This window comes from Canis lupus, chromosome 36 (genome assembly GCF_003254725.2).
Source record: "Canis lupus dingo isolate Sandy chromosome 36, ASM325472v2, whole genome shotgun sequence".
In the NCBI taxonomy this organism is placed as follows: Eukaryota; Metazoa; Chordata; class Mammalia; order Carnivora; family Canidae; genus Canis; species Canis lupus.
In genome coordinates, this window is record NC_064278.1 from 25,477,121 (window position 1) to 25,493,477 (window position 16,357).

The 16,357-nt window shown below is 39.7% G+C and overlaps 1 protein-coding gene across 8 annotated transcripts in view; it reads right to left on the reverse strand.

Moving 5' to 3' along the window:
• PDE1A (phosphodiesterase 1A) overlaps positions 1-16,357 on the reverse strand; it is a 336,045-nt gene that overhangs the window by 18,886 nt on the left and 300,802 nt on the right. For all 8 annotated transcript variants that reach the window (XM_025460409.3, XM_025460404.3, XM_025460403.3 and 5 more), the window contains 3 exons: positions 13,359-13,440; positions 10,990-11,110; positions 9,778-9,923 (listed from right to left, as the gene is read on the reverse strand). In XM_025460409.3, the coding sequence (XP_025316194.1) occupies positions 9,778-9,923; positions 10,990-11,110; positions 13,359-13,440 (349 nt within the window). The remainder of the gene's footprint in view (positions 1-9,777; positions 9,924-10,989; positions 11,111-13,358; positions 13,441-16,357) is intronic.

The following is a 16,357-nucleotide window of genomic DNA, read 5'->3' on the forward strand; positions in this document are numbered from 1 at the left end:
GGTAGGGATTGCTGGCTAAGAAGAAAAAAAATGGGCCCAGAACGTGAAGAGAAATCTATGGGATAAAAGCACAGAGACAGACTCCAGAGTGAGACGGGCACTTGGGAGGGAAAGTCCTGCCATGTAGTTGGTTTGGGTGGGATGCTTAACAATCAGGTCTCAGAAGTATTAGGACAAAAGGAGAATGAGAGATCAAGCAAAAGGGGGACGGCAAAGCTCTGACGGCCTACAAATGGCCAAAACAGGAGGTCAAGTGTCAGAGGCAGCCGGTGAGAATAACAAGAAGCAGATGGGACAGGGTATATCTAGGGAGATGAGAAGGAGAGAACAGGAGTCAAGCAAGGTAGTTATCCCAAGGGTAACATCACATTATGAACCTCGATGGCATTTAAAGAAAAAAGGAGGTCAAGAACTCTAACTGGAATAGGCTTACTCTGCTTCAGTGAAAACATTTGAATGACGAGCTTCGGTTTTCTTCGAACTGTAGCAGGGGGCCTTCAGCTAGACATGATGTTTTGTCATAGAAAAACAACACAAGTTATTTTATTTGTGCACCTGATTTATGGGCTAAGAAATTGATATGTATTATACATATGCTATTTAAAAGACTTAACTACTTAATGTTTTTGTACTTAGTGATTTTTAGAAAAAAAATCTGTACGATATTTGAATACATTTTTTGGTCTCATGTTTTCTATCAAGATCCCCAAATTCCCTGCTGAGACAGATAACAGCTATTTGCCTCATTGTGGATAAAGCTCAGAAAATATGCCATTGAGTAGAAAGGTGTTCATTAAAGAATATGTACTGCATGATCTGCATGATATCATTTACACCCAAATATGCCAAACTAAACTATATGTTGTCTGGAGTTATACAAACAGGAATAACAGCTAGGAAACAAACAAAAAAAATCATGAAATTCATAGTAGTGATTAGATCATGAGAGGGAAAGAGGAAAGAAACAATTAGGGGAGGAAAGAAACAATTAGGGAAACACTTGGAACTTCCAGGGGTGATAATATATTTCTTGGCCTAGATGATAGGTTTTCTCTCTCTCCCTTCTTTTCTCTTTCTTTCCTTTCTTTCCTTTCTCTCATTTCTCTCTCTCTCTCTCTACTTTGTGGTGGTCACTGTCCTAGGAGCTCCAGAAACATCAGTAATTAAACAGACATCCTTGTTCTCATGAGCCTTGTTCTGAGTAGGGGAAGACAGACACTAAAAATTAAGTGTAGCAAGCCAATTATTTAAAGGTTAGACAGTGATGTGCAACCTCACTGACAAGGGACAACTGTTGCTAGATTGGAAAGCAGAGAGGAGACAGCCGTGTTGCTTGGAGGAAGAGTGCTTCTAACAAAGAGATGCTGGTTCAAAGCCCTTAAAGCAGGAACAAATCTGATGTGCTTAAAGAAAGAAAACAAAAGGACAATGTGGAGTTTAGCGTAGCTGGACTAGAGCAAGCGAGTGAGAGGAAGGAAAATGGGAATTGGATCCGCAAGATAAAGGAGGTAGCACAGACATGGGCCATATAAAGCCTTATGGGCAACAATAAGCTACGTCTGCCCTGTAAAGGATCTTGGGACCTGATTGTTACATTTTAGGTATTTTATAAGTTGGTTGTTAAATCTAGTAATTCTTTTTTTTTTTTTAAAGATTTTATTTATTTATTCCTGAGAGACACAGAGAGAAGCAGAGACATAGAGGGAGAAGCAGGTTCCTCACAGGAAGCCCAATGTGGGGCTCAATCCCTGGACAGGGATCACACCCTTAGCCAAAGGCAGATGCTCAACTTCTGAGCCACCCAGGTGTCCCTAAATCTAGTCATTCTTAAAAATAAAATTATAGAAGCTACAATGAAACAGACTGCATTTAAAGCAAAGGTGATAAATATTTTTTAAAGTATTTCCTAATTATTTTGACCCATATTTTCATTATCTATGTCTCGAGGTTAATTATATCCACCAAATCTGTATGATGTAAATATCTTATGTGCACATCTCTTTCCCAACTCCCATGTTCAGAGACTTCATACTGATAGCTTGAAACTGGCTGGCCATGTGGGAATATTTGCACCATGGATGGCATCAAACTTTATGAATTGTGGCTTGATTTATTGTTTCATTGTTACCTAAAGTGGTGGAGATAATGATAAAAATAGAGATTAAATTTAAAAATGTGTCATGTCTACAATTGCTACACATTGTAAATAGCAAAGAGATTTGAGGAAATTTTTTTCCAGTATTCAAAAATCATTAAATTACCAAGAAGACATTTGCACTTTTGATGAACAAGTGAGGTGGACACATGTCTCTTCTATATTTTCTATGTTCTGACATATGCTTTTTTTATACTTTCGTCTTATTCCTTGATACAAATGAAAATATCAATGTTCATATCTGAACAACTTACATTTGTCAGTTGCCACCATAAGTGGACCATAGACAGAATTTGGCAAAAATCAATGAAAGCATTCTGTGAGAACCAATAACCCATATAGAATTTACAACAAAGGCTACTGGTATATTTGATTATCACTTTTCAATTATGTGTTAGATATCCTGTCTATCACTAAGAGGTCTGAGAAACCTGCATATATGTGTGTGTATACACTTGTTTTGAGCCAGTTGTTACGCTTGCCAGCACGTTACTGCTTGTAGGCCGCTGCCAAGATTGTCCATTGTAAGAATATATGCTGAATTATTTACCTATAAGTAGCACATATATGTTTTTATATATTCTTTTGCAGTATATTTCACAATATATATTTTTAAAACCAAAAAAGTAAACAACTTAATTCATCCTCTATGACTATTAAGAAAATTGAATCAGCAGATGAAAATTACCTCACAAAGAAAACAGCAGGTTCACATGTTTTTAAAAGTAAATTCTGCCAAATTCAATGCCAATTTCAGCCTCACAAACTCTCAAGAATTTAAAAATTCCAACTCATTTTCTGAGGCTAGGGTAACCTGAATACCAGAGCTACGAGCATGAGAAAGGAAAATGCAGGCTAATCTCACTCATAAAGATAGAGTTTTTAAGTCAGCACAAGTACCACCTACATTTTGGGAAGTTAATACATCACAATTAGTTGGGCCTAATAAGGAAGATAAGGTGGTTCAACATTAGAAAATCTATTAATATAATGCATTATATAAACTAATCAAAAAGAAAAATCATATGAATTATTTAAAAAGCCACAGGGAAGACATTTGATAATGTCAAATGTCCATTTAAAGTACATTTTTTCTGAAACCAATATTACTATTATCTGTTAACTAACTTGAATTTAAATTTAAAAAATTTTTAAATACTTATTCTTAACAAATTGTTGATGGAAATGTAACCTCATAAAGAGCAGATCAAAGAAAATTAAGACATATCACACTTAATGATGAAACATGAAACACCTTCCTTTTATATTTAGAGAAAAGTCAAAAGCTATCACCATTTCCTTGTCAGATGATTCTGGATAAACTTGCTAATGCAGTTGATTCAAGAAAAACAATCATTAAAGGTACACATTTGGGAAAGAAAAAAGCTGACATTATTTGCAGAAGATCAGTATTCAAAAGCAAATTGTATTTCTCTACACCAGCGAGAAACAGCCATTTGCAAAAATAACAAAAAATATAAAATACTGATGGAAAAATCCAACAAAATATACTCAGAATTTTGAAATAAATTATTAAGTATAAATACTGATTACATGGTATACAATATGCTTAATGTGATGCCAAGCATCTAATAACACTATGTATTTTCCATCACATTATTATTATTACTATGAAGTAAAAGTAAACTTCCTGAGAAACATGAAAAAAGATATATATTAGATATATATGAATAGGAAGACTCAAATTCATAAAGATAATTTGCTCCAAATCGATATGAAAGTAATTCTAACAAAATCCTAATTTGTTTTCCTTCTTTGGGTGGACCTTATGAGCTACTGAAGACAAAAGCAGGGCTTAAGATTCCAAATGAGTGATGATATCATACTGAACATCTATGACTCCAGAGCAGTTATGTAGGAAATAAGCTCCCAAAAGAGACTAGAAAACACTCATGTGTTTGACAATTTTAATGCATATTTTAAAATGTCAAGCTTGCCTTAAACTAGCACTAGGTTTCCTTCTGCTTCTAAACAGCTGTTACTGGTACCCAATGGGCAAATCTGGTGGTGCCTCGGTTCCCACGCTGCCTCCTTTCCTCACTTGTTTCTCGCCTTTGAGCCTAGTATTTTGGGGTTTGAATCAATATCACAAGAAATCAGAAAGTTACCCAGTACAGTAAGAATCATATTGCATTTCATTTCAGTCTGACTTGCCTCTACCCCCACACCCCAATTCCATTGAGAAAAACTTGTTTTTTTTTTTGTTTTTGTTTTTTGTTTTTGTTTTTTTTCCAATCAAAGTGGACTTAGTAGATCTGGTTCAATTGATAGTTATTGTGTCTAAACACAAACCAAACCATCCTGTGGCTTACCAAAGTAACTCATTTGCCTTGAAGGGGAACCAATATTTGTGTTTGCCGTTTGGGGGCTAGCTCTAAAGAGCTTCTTTAACAGTTCTAGGCATGAAGCTAAGTGTATTCTAAAACCTATCGGTTAGCTTATAGGTTTAAAAAATTTCTGCATAAATGGCATCTTGCTTTACTGCAGTGGCTTGTGTATTTTGCTCAGTGCTTGCTCAGTGTTATTTGTGTCTCCCATCCCTGTTGGGACTTGCAATTAAAATTTGTGTATCTTTACAGTCGTATGCTTTTCCATAATATGAATACAGCACAGCTTGTGAATCCATTTTACTGCTGTTTTCAGGTTTTTTTGCTCTCAAGAACAATGCTAGAGTGGATGTTTTGTTCAAATCTTCTGATGCACATGAGAAAAAGTCTCTCTAGGGTAAAAATACGGAAATCAAATTATTGGAAACACGGCAGAAGTGTCTTCAGCTTTGCTAGAGAACACCAAGTTCTTCTGCAGAACGATTCTATGAATACATATATACAGTTAATGTGTAAGAAAAGCAAAGACTCTGGCTTTATTCTTGACTCTTTTCTTGATTTCATATTCCACATCTGTTAACAAATCCCATTAGTTCTACTTTCAAAATATACCCAGAATCTGATCTCCTGTTGCTCTCCCTTCCTGCTCATGCCTACTCATTCAAGTCACCATCTTTATGCATCCAGAATTTAGACATCACTACCACCTGGTCTAAGCCCCCATCTTTTTCCTGTGTTATAAAAACGAGAGCCTCCTTTCCCACCTCTTTGTTTCCACCTCTTTGTTTCCCAAACAACATTTTCCATTCTGTAGCCACAGTGATCCTTATAAAACTTTAGACCATTTTATTTTTCTTCTTCGAAAAACTACATTTGGCTTCCTATCTCTCCTGGGTCAAAACCAATGATGTGGCATCATGTTATCAGAGACTAAGTTTTCCAAGGGCTTTGTGTTACTTGGTGGAAGGGTGAAGTTATTAACTTCATTGTTATCTACTATTGATTATGCGTTTAAATTTTTCTACTTAATCACAAAAATAATAGAAATAGAGTGTAAATATTTCAAACCATCAAGGAGATGAATTGCAATGGAAAAAAGAAACAACTCTATCAGTAAGAATGAAAGCAAGGAAAGTAGGAAAAAAAAAAGTAGATTAAGAAGGTTCCTCTAGGGGCACCTGGGTGGCTCAGTGGTTAAGCGTCTACCTTCAGCCCAGGGCGAGATCCTGGAGTCCCGGGATCCAGTCCCTCATTGGGCTCCCTGCATGGAGCCTGCTTCTCTCTGCCTGTGTCTCTGCTTCTCTCTGTGTCTCTCATGAAAAAATAAATAAAATCTTAAAAAAGGTTCCTTTAATTTTAATAATTTTTATCATGAATACTGATTTTCTTGAATGGTTTTTCTGTATCTCTTGAGATCTTAGGTTTTCATCCTTTGATCCTTAATATGGTGAGTTGCATTTACAGAATTTTTGTACATTACAGAACATAGAATCAAATTTTCACTGTGACATAAACCTAGTGTGGTGGTCAATTCAGTCTCCAAATCAGGATTCCGGTAGAGATAAGCAGATGCCCTCCAGAGAGATTCTAGCTCCAAAGTTTCCTTGTCTTTCTGAATTTCTGTTCCATCTTTATTTAGACAAGTTCTGAGAGTATCAGCTTCTTTCTCTTTCTTCTTTCTTTCTTTCTTTCTTTCTTTCTTTCTTTCTTTCTTTCTTTCTTTCTTTCTTTCTTCTTTCTTCTTCTTCCTTCCTTCCTTCCTTCCTTCCTTCCTTCCTTCCTTCCTTCCTTCCTTCCTTCCTTCCTCTCTCTCTCCCTTCCTTCCTTTCTTTCTTTCTCTCTCTCTCTCTCCCTTCCTTCCTCCCTCCCTCCCTCCCTCCCTCCCTCCCTTCCTTCCTTCCTTCCTTCCTTCCTTCCTTCCTTCCTTCCTCTTTTTTTCCTTCCTTCCTTTCCTCCTTTCTTGCTGAGAACAATATACTTTTTAATATTTGTTGCAAGCAAGGAGACAGGGAGACAGTTCTCCAAGTGCTGTCTCCGTCAATTTCTTGTTAGCAGCATTTCATCCCACATTTTTAGTTCTTTTTACCATGGGATTTTTCTTTAAGTGTATCTAGTTCACCATTGAATTGGAAATAGAAACCAAACATGCGATGTTATAAATAAAATAAATTTGGCAGTATTTGCTTTACTCTAAGTGTGTATACTCTACACACTGACTCCTTGGAAACTATATTATCAAAATGATCTATGGTTTTATTTTTTTTTTAATTTTATTTATTCATGAGAGAGACACAGAGAGAGAGGCAGAGACACAGGCAGAGGCAGAAGCAGGCTCCCTGCAGGGAGCCCGATGTGGGACTTGATCCCTGGACCCCGGGGTCACGCCCTAGGCCAAAGGCAGACACTTAACCACTGAGCCACCCAGGGATCCCTGATCTATAGTTTTAATTTGCTAAAGCCAAGCTGCCTGTGTTCAAATATTGGTTCTACCTTTTCTAACTATGGGACTCAGATATTATTACTCAATTCCAGAAATATAAATTGAGAACTTTAGACACATCTAAAGTTTACTGCACATGTGCAACAAAATATTCAGTAGAGCACAGTGCCAGAAAGTTTATTAGAAAGGGAACAATTGCAGTCCCTAATCCAATTCTGAAGAGTTTTCCCTCACAGATTTATGGCAAATAGGTTCCAGGCAATAGGTTGATGTTTGGGGGTTTATTGTTTATTTTAGTTAAAACTTTCCTAGGAGAGAGTTTATTTTGGCCAATTGGATTTTCAGGTTATTAAGGATGAATACTTCAGGTCAATTTTTTCAAAATACTTTTCTTGAAAGAGTATAATAGGAAGTGCTAGGGCGCAGTGGGAAAAACTTTGGGTAAAGAATCAGAACAGTTTGGACTCTAGTGCTGAGAAGCTGTGTGATCTTCAATTTCTGTACGTATCAAACGAGGGCAGTCATTTCTAGTTAGGAAAGTTGTTGCAGGAGGAGACACCTGGCACATAGGAGAGTTTTCAGAAATCTTGCTTCCTCCTCCCTTCCTTCCATCACTGAAAATATTATGTATCTATCTATTTTCCTTTCTGTATAAATACATGCAAAGTGGAGTTTAAGTATTCATTTATTCATTCATTCAAAACTAAACTCACTAAGTAATTTTAAAGCCCCTACACTATGCCAGGGACATACTAGCTTTGAGAAAATAATGGCAATAAGATAGATATTGTTCCTATTTTCAAGAGCATATAGTTTAGGGATTTATATCCTTATACTGCTTCAGGGCCAATATCTTGAATATAATTTGTCCCTAGAGAAAAGTAATTCGAGTCATTTGAAGTCCTCAGTTGGATGGGTTTGACAATATTTCAGTATGGCCATCTGGGTCTTGTGTTGCGTTATGTTCTTTATCCAGTGACAATAATGTATCACAAAGACCGACCCTCTGTACTGGCCAGGACTAGCTACATGACCACATGGCCCCGTCCAAAATAGAAATGGGGTCCCTGGTTCAAAAATGTCTGAGAAGCTCAAGATGATGATAGTAGAGGTTTTAATGAAGCCCAGGGCCATTCTGAGTGTGGGAGGCTGCGTGACGACAGGAAGTGGCCCTCGTCATGGCTGTAGAGAACCACCTAAGCCTGGGAAACCCTATTTCTTTTCAACTAAGATCAGGCTTATAGGAAAATGTGAGTTACAGAGTCAGATGAAAACATCAGAAGGATATTTCTTTTATTTTCTAATAGCAGAGGTAGGGGAAATAAGGTGTGGACACCATTAAGTAGTTGCTTCATTAAACAAATATTTACCGAGTGCTTCTTCTATGCCCAGCCCTGTGCTAGGAGCTAAGGATATACCGGAAAACACAACAGACCACGTCCTAACATCTGTGGACTGTGTGTGACCGATGCGGAAAACAGACGATACATTTAAAAAGGAATAAGTAAATGTCATTGATTATAGATTAGTGGTACTACACTGAAATGACTAAACTGGGCCCTCACTGGGAAAGACAGGACAGAGGATATTATTTGTCGAGGTCAAGGACGACCTCCTTGTGGGGCTGCTGCAGTTGGAGAGAAACAGTGAATTCTTCACTTACTAGTTATGGGATTTGGGGCAAAGTCATATAGCTCTCTTCTGCCTCAGTTTCCTTATCTGTCAAATGGGGATAACAATAGTATATACCTTATAAGGCCCATGTGAAAATTAAATTGAGTTAATTACAATTAACTGTTTTTTCAGCTAAAAATGAACAACAGCCTTGCCAGCCAAGGAGGAAATGGCCTTGCAGAGAGCTCTAAGAGGAGAACCCCCCAGCTGAAGAAATAGTCATTGCAAAGGCTCTGGCGTATTTCAAGAACCTGCCAGAGGCTGCTGTGCAGGGAGCAAAGCACATGAGAGGCCCAGGGCAATGGAACGGAGTGTGAGGAAGGCAGGAGCCAGATTCGGAATTAGAAAGCTAATTTCCTGCACCAAAGATAATAACTGGTACTAATTCACATACACTGTAAACCAAATTGACTAATTTATTTGAATCGGACAACATACCAGAAATAGCAAAAGCTAGCTTCCCATTTGTTTCCTTTAATGGCTGATTACAAATCATTTTTTTAAAAAATATTTCATTTATTTATTTGAAAGAGTGTGAAGAGAGAGCATGGGCAGGGTGGAGGGGCAAAGGGAGAGAGAGAAGCAGGCTCCCCAGTGGGCAGGGAGCCTCAGGCGGGACTCGATTCCAGGATTGACCTGGGATCATGACCTGAGCCAAAGGCAGGTGCTTAACCTACTGAGCCACCCAGGTGCCCACAAATGATCTTTTTCAATGCATGAGTGCAGTTGTCACCAAAAGAAATAATTTAGTAAAACTGAAAAAAAAAAAAACACACGCAGGTCTCTGACACTCTATGTGACATTCCCAATGCAACACAAAAGCCACTTGTAAAGCCTAAAACTCAGGCTCGAGAGCACTTCTAGAGATGAACAAGAGGTTCTCTGCCACGTAAGGTTGTGTCACCATGTTATTGTTCCATCCTTCGCGTTCACGTCACTGCCACCCACCGATACCTGCTTCTACAGTCCATGTGACCTCATCTATTTAAGGGATAAACTAACTTTGTTATGAATAATTAAAGTGTAGCCAAGTTCCAGATACCACCACAGGCTTGCGTGCTTCATAAGAGGAGTAACCTAGGAGGAAAAGAAACCCCCAAATCCCAGAGGAAGAGTTGAGAGAGATAGAGATGGCTGTAAGGTTGCATAAACAACGGTACCTTGAGCAGCCAACTCTTTCCACCTCTCTTTGTTCTGCTGGATGATGTCCACCAGGTTGTTTTTGAAGCTCTTTAGGTCCACGCTTGCAAGGGAGTAGTCTGGGGAATAGGTTCCATCGTTCATGGTGCCTTTCATATTTGATCGTCTAGACAAATCAACAACGGTTACACAAGAAAGGTGCTCAAGCTAAGAGTAACAACCAAAACAAAACAGAACAAAAAGCCCAGAAAACATGAAGCTCAAGATATGAAATAAGGGAGCAGAGCCTGAAACACTTTACAAAACCGACTCCAGAAACAGGATGGCAGGTGCTCGGGCCCAGTTTCGAGCATGTGTCGGGGCTGCTTACATCCCTCCTTTCTCCTCCCGGGGAGGGGGGCCGGGACTCTGGCTGGAAGGCCCGGGTGGGGCAAGGGCTCCCAGAGCACAGGTTGGAGCACCCTCGCCTTACGGGGTGGCCAGGCCTGATTAGACCAGCGGAGACTTGAGGTGAGTCCCTTAGTGAATCACCAAAGGGGTGTCAGGACTCTGGGGCCCGAAGGGGGGATAACCTGCATTCTTCTCAGGGAGAACATTTCCTCCTGCCCTCCCTCCCTGGGCCAACACACAGGGAGCCTGTTGTGTGCTATCAGGAAAGGCTGTGTGGTCAGAGGCGCAAGAGTCGGGCATGATTAGTTTGCAACTGAAAGCTTTAAATAATATCCCTTAAATTTATCAATGGAAAGTGTTTATAGCTGGAAATACTGTAAGTGATCGTATAAATCAAGATGTTACTGTTACACATTCTACACCTGTGGAACCCACCTCAGCTACAAGCCTCATTTTGGTACAAGCGTCTCTCCAGAGGTACCAGCGGGTTGTAATCGGTTTATTTGTGAGCAAACGGACACGGCTAGGTATGTTAGTATCCAAAGCATGACACATACATTTCCACGCAAATCCCAATAGTTTCATTCTCCTGAGTACTGAATGCTTTCATATTATACGCATGAGTTAGTACCTGCATATGTTTTGCAGGGGACAGCAAGTGACTTTCAAAGGCAGATGCAAAAATCACATGTAGCCACCAGGTGGCAATACTACCTAATAATTCTTTTAAGCATTTCCTGCCCTCCAGTAAGACTGAAAGATAATCGTAAGGAAAAGGTTATTAAACAGCACAAAGATTAAAAAAAAAAAAAAAGGATGCAGAAATGAAGAACATATCAAACCTGCTTGCCCCATAGGAAGAAGTGTCTGTTTTTGAGGCTTCCTCTATAAGAGGAATAATAATTTTCTCTGTCGAGTCTGTCAGAAGAGAAAATGTTGGCTCTACTATGAAATCAATGAAACCTACAAAACCAAAAGCAAAAAAAAAAAAAAAAAAAAAAAGATAAATTGAAACATTTGAATTTCTTGGAATTCTAAAACCTGTAATAACGAAGAGTCTGACGCACCGGATGGTAAGTATTGGCTACAACCCTGACTCAGTTTACCCCTTGCAGTTATTCTGCGTCCAATAATGTGATCTTTCGGGATAACTTAATGGCTCTACAGCTCTATACAATAATCTCCTCAGCATGGAAGTGATACTATTTAAGTTGGATAACTCAAGTATATTGGCTTTGCTACTTAATATTCAGTCTTAGACTCCCATTAACAATAGATTCAAATGAAGGGGTTCCTGGCTGGCTCAGTTGGAAGAACTTGTGACTCTTTTCTTGGGGTTGTGAGTTTGAGCCCCACGCTGGGTGTAGAGATTACTTTACAATAAATAAACAATAAATTCAAATCTACCCAGAGTGAATATATTTTCCTCTCTCAGTGAGAGGGATCATTGCTTTTCTGAAAGGTCTCCCCTTGCTGGTTGAATTTATTACTGACCAACAAAGAATGATATCTCTAAAGCTCCAAAAAAAGCGGAATAACTGACGTTTTGTGCTCAGGCCACAGGAAGGCAGCCGTGTTTTTCCCTCTTAGTGGGTCAGTGAGAGCCTTCTGCTAGGTGTTAATACTTCAAGGTGCTGTTTATTATTCTCTGGATGTAAAGGGAACGTTCACAGCACGTGGGCATGTTGTATCAAAATCAGCGAAGAGAACAGTAACGTCTCTGGGGGACAGCACCATTCCCCCCACCTTGAGAGGTCAGGACGAGTGAGACCTTAAAGTACTCCTCGAGGAAGAAGACGACACACAGGGAGAAGGGGGCACTGTCCTCCTGGGGGCACTCCCACCCCCTGTTTAGGTGGAGGAAGAGCCAGCCTCTTGCACACTCCGGCCACACTTCAGTGCTATGTACCCCTGCAGAGCTGTGCCCCTAGAAATCAAGTGCTTGTGGCCTTACACACCCCTGAGGGCTACGGGCAACTACCTGAATATAAGACAACGTGGGAGGGAGGCTTGTTAAGTGATACCGTACCCAGAAATATCCACATTTGAAGAGTATTCCATCCATCAGATAAAAATAATGCACATTCCAAGTAATGGGGTCAGACATATTATTATACATTAGGGTGCCTTTTTTTTTTTTAAAGAGAGGGAGAGAGGGGAGGGAAGGTGCAGAGGGAGAGACACAATCCAGGCAGGCTCCACACTTGGCTTGGAGCCCATGCCGGGGCTCTGATCCCTGGGCCCTGACATCACCATCTGAGTCGAAGCTTAACCAACTGAGCCACCAGGCGCCCCTCAGGGACATTCTTAACACAAGAAAACACCAATAGCTTTGTGTTTTAATTGACGCCCTCGACTGAAAAGCAGTGTTAATTGGCCTCCAGTGCACTGCTCCTTTGAGTTCTGTCCATGGTTTCAAATACCTGGGACATGGAGACTGCCAAATGAGGGGTCACCTCCACTAACGGGGTGGCAATTTATATGACAGCAACAGTCTCAGAAGATTCCCTTCTTTCCAGCTCGCTTGAGGAGGATCCCAGCCTGCCACACTCACATGTGCTAAACAACGGAGAGCACCTGTGTCATGGGAGCTTGCAACACAATCGTTGGCACTTGGATGGGAAGGGGCAAAGGTCAGAGCAAAGGTCAGGGCTTGGTAGGACGTGCCCGGGGCAAGTGGCAATCCTCATGTTTATTCATCTTAGAGTTCAACGAGGACGCTGCCTCAGGGAATAACCAGTACAAACATCTGGACCACGCAGCACAGCCACAATGTGTTTAATAATGGGCTGAACTTGTTGGCTCATCTACCTAGAAGAGTTTTGTTTCTGGAGGAATATAAGCTACTATATTAAATACACAATGCAAGCTCAGTGACAACAAAACAGACATATTAATGTTTTCATGGATGGTCCTACACACGAAGGATGGGATTACAGATTAGTCATGGGCAACAAAGTACAGAAAAGGCTCTTACATGAGAAAAGGCCCATTATTTATTCAAGGGTTACAGAGCAAGTAACACGTTTACTAATACTGCTCGATTGAATGTGTTTTGTGAGAATGTTTTGAAATTCTTATCATTAAATTTATCGTGCGTATGAAGGGAGGTTTTCATGGGTGTTGCCCTCGTGACCAACACGGTTGGTTTATCCACCTGAAAACCGGGGAGCACATCCCACCCTCCACGACCACCATTCTCGAGTAGTACCTATTTGTGACTGGGCCACCATCGTTGACTTCCGATCACAAAGTGGAGAAAATGGAAGTCCTAACTCGGCTTCTTTATCTCCCTGTGGAAAGGAAAGCTTATTAGTACATACTTGGGTTGGAGACGCTTGGATAACAAGTGGTCCAGATACAAAGTCTAAAAAAAAAAAGTCACATCTTTAGCTCCTTAATGGGCACTGTGTTATTATTTATTTAATTTTTATAAAACCAAAGGTACAGCCCAAACTGGTGTGATTTTACTCAGTCTCCTTTTGAGGATGTATTTGTTGCTGAAGGAAAAAAAAAAAAAAAAAAAGAACATTTTCAGCACCTGGAGACTGCTTTGGGATGACAACCTCTTTCCTGTGAAGAGATAAACCCATTAAAGAGACAAACCTTGGGCAGCCCCTGTGGCCAAGCGGTTTAGCGCCGCCTTCAGCCCAGGGTGTGATTCTGGAGTCCCGGGATTAAGTCCCAAGTCAGGCTCCCTGCATGGAGCCTGCTTCTCCCTCTGCCTGTGTCTCTGCCTCTCTCTCTCTCTCTGTCATGAATAAATAAATAAAATCTTTTAAAAAAAGAGAGAGACAAACCTTTGCTCTTTGGAATTTTCTGCAGCTGCCATAAAATAGTCATCTCACTCTGTCATTTGGCATTTAATTAACAATCAAGCTCGTGGATTTTTATGCTCTTTTTATCCCCCCATGCCAAGTACATCACAGATCTTCAGTATCAAAACTTCATGATTATACTGCTTTTTGAAATTAAAAGCACATAAACATTTTGAAACATGTTTCCACTTATTAACCATTTCACCTGAATCTTCCACAGCAAATCATGTGGAGTATCAACATTCTTATATTCTGTGTGCATAATTTTGTTTTAACATACTCTCAGAAAATTGAAACAACGGTTTTTATTATTTGGTCTTATCTATAGTAGGTTAATTGAGCCCATATGGTAAAGAATTCCATTTATGCTTGGGTGCAACATCACAAGACTAATCCGGTTTTATCTCCTAAAATAAAGGTGGCTGCTCTGTGCAAAACTTTAACTTCACAAGGTTTAATAAAATATCAAACATAGGTTCTTTCCTTTCCATTCAAGGGCATGACCTTACAAAAGAAAGAGAAGCTACTTCCCTTCTCTTTCCTTCAAATTTCTGGCTAATTGAAAGAATGCCTCGGGCTCTATTTTCTCCTAAGGTATTGGTTGTATATCTTCATGGAGCACGCTGGCCTTATGCAAGGCCACAATTTGGGACACATGGTCAGGTTCTGAAATCGGAAAACAAAAGGAAGAGCCTCTCACTTTTGCTTTGTTGTGGAGCATATCATGCAACAATGTAGGACCTGTCTGAGGACTTCGGCATTTCCACTCACTCTGCTTCCTTGAATACCTTTTGGTCGTGATCTTTACAACATCATGTCAATATGTTTTATTGGCTTTACAATCTTTCATTGATGATGTTTTCTGGCACACTTCCTCTAAGCCTTCCTTATAAGCCTCTGATTACCAGGAGCAGAAAGTTTAAGAACAAAATTGTTTGGGGGGCCATCTAGATATGGTCACTGGACAAGTAGGCAAAGTAGCTGCAAACAGGTATATTTTACTATGTCATGACTTAGAGAAAATAATGAGTAGAATTTCCATGAGCTCTTCCAGCAGCCGTGCTCTTTCCTTGGAGAATAACAACATCCACTCCATTGGGAATTAATATTTACATCCAGCTTAAGGGTCTGAGGAAAGGGATTTATTAGCCTTGGAGTTACAAGACACACACTGGAATCCCTGCTGTTCGGCTGGATCTCTCTGTTATTTCAGACTTAGCGCAACCTTTGCTGAAATGAACTCCCCTCATATGTTACATCACTTGGTAATTACGGCTAACTCATATTGGGAATAAAGATCCAATGGTATCTCCTTGTAGGATTATCCTGAGGTTATCTAAGAGAGTTTATGTGAAGCCTACATTGCCAAATATTTGGTAAACGGTCACTGAATGTTAGCTAATAAAACTGTATTTCTATAGGTGAATAAGATTAAGAGTGCACTTACACGGGGTAGTGTGCAGAAGTGCTGAATCACTACATTGGGCCCTAGAAGCTAACAGAACATTGTATGTTAACTATACTGGAGTTAAAATTAAAAAAAAAAAAAGAACCCTACTTCACAATAACAAAAATACAAAGCCGTGAGGTATAGATGATGTCTAATGCATATCTTGGATGGTACAGGAAAAAGGACAGGTACTTAATTGAGCATGTGATGGAGTGGCATTGCCCCCACCCCTAACTATCCCCACCCCCCCATTTTCTAGCATGGAATTGACATGAGAGGAATTACATGTTGAAGGATTGATTTGTCAGCAGTGTGGTGGATGACTTGAAGTGAATTAAAGATGACCCTTGGGCTTCACCCCTGAATAAGTAGGAGTCTTTCGTGCCACTGATAGAAATAAGACAATCTGAATGAGAATTTGAGATTAACAAAACCAGGAGTTGGTTCTTTAAAAGAATTAATAAGATAGATAAACCATTAGCAAGCCTTATTAAAAATAGGAGAGAAAAGACTCAAATTAATAAAATCATGAATGAGAAAGGAGAGATCACCACCCACACCAAGGAAACACAAAGGATTTTAAAAACTTATTATGAGCAGCTATACGCCAATAAATTAGGCAATCTAGAAGAAATGGACGCATTTCTGGAAAACCACAAACTACCAAAACTGGAACAGGAAGAAATAGAAAACCTGAACAGGCTGATAACCAGGGAGGAAATTGAAGCAGTCATCAAAAACCTCCCAAGATATAAAAGTCCAGGGCCAGATGGCTTCCCTGGGGAATTCTATCAAACGTTTAAAGAAGAAACCATACCTATTTTACTAAAGCTGTTCCGAAAGATAGAAAGAGGTGGAGTACTTCCAAACTTGTTCTATGAGGCCAGCATCACCTTAATTCCAAAACCAGACAAAGACCCCACCAAAAAGGAGAATTATAGA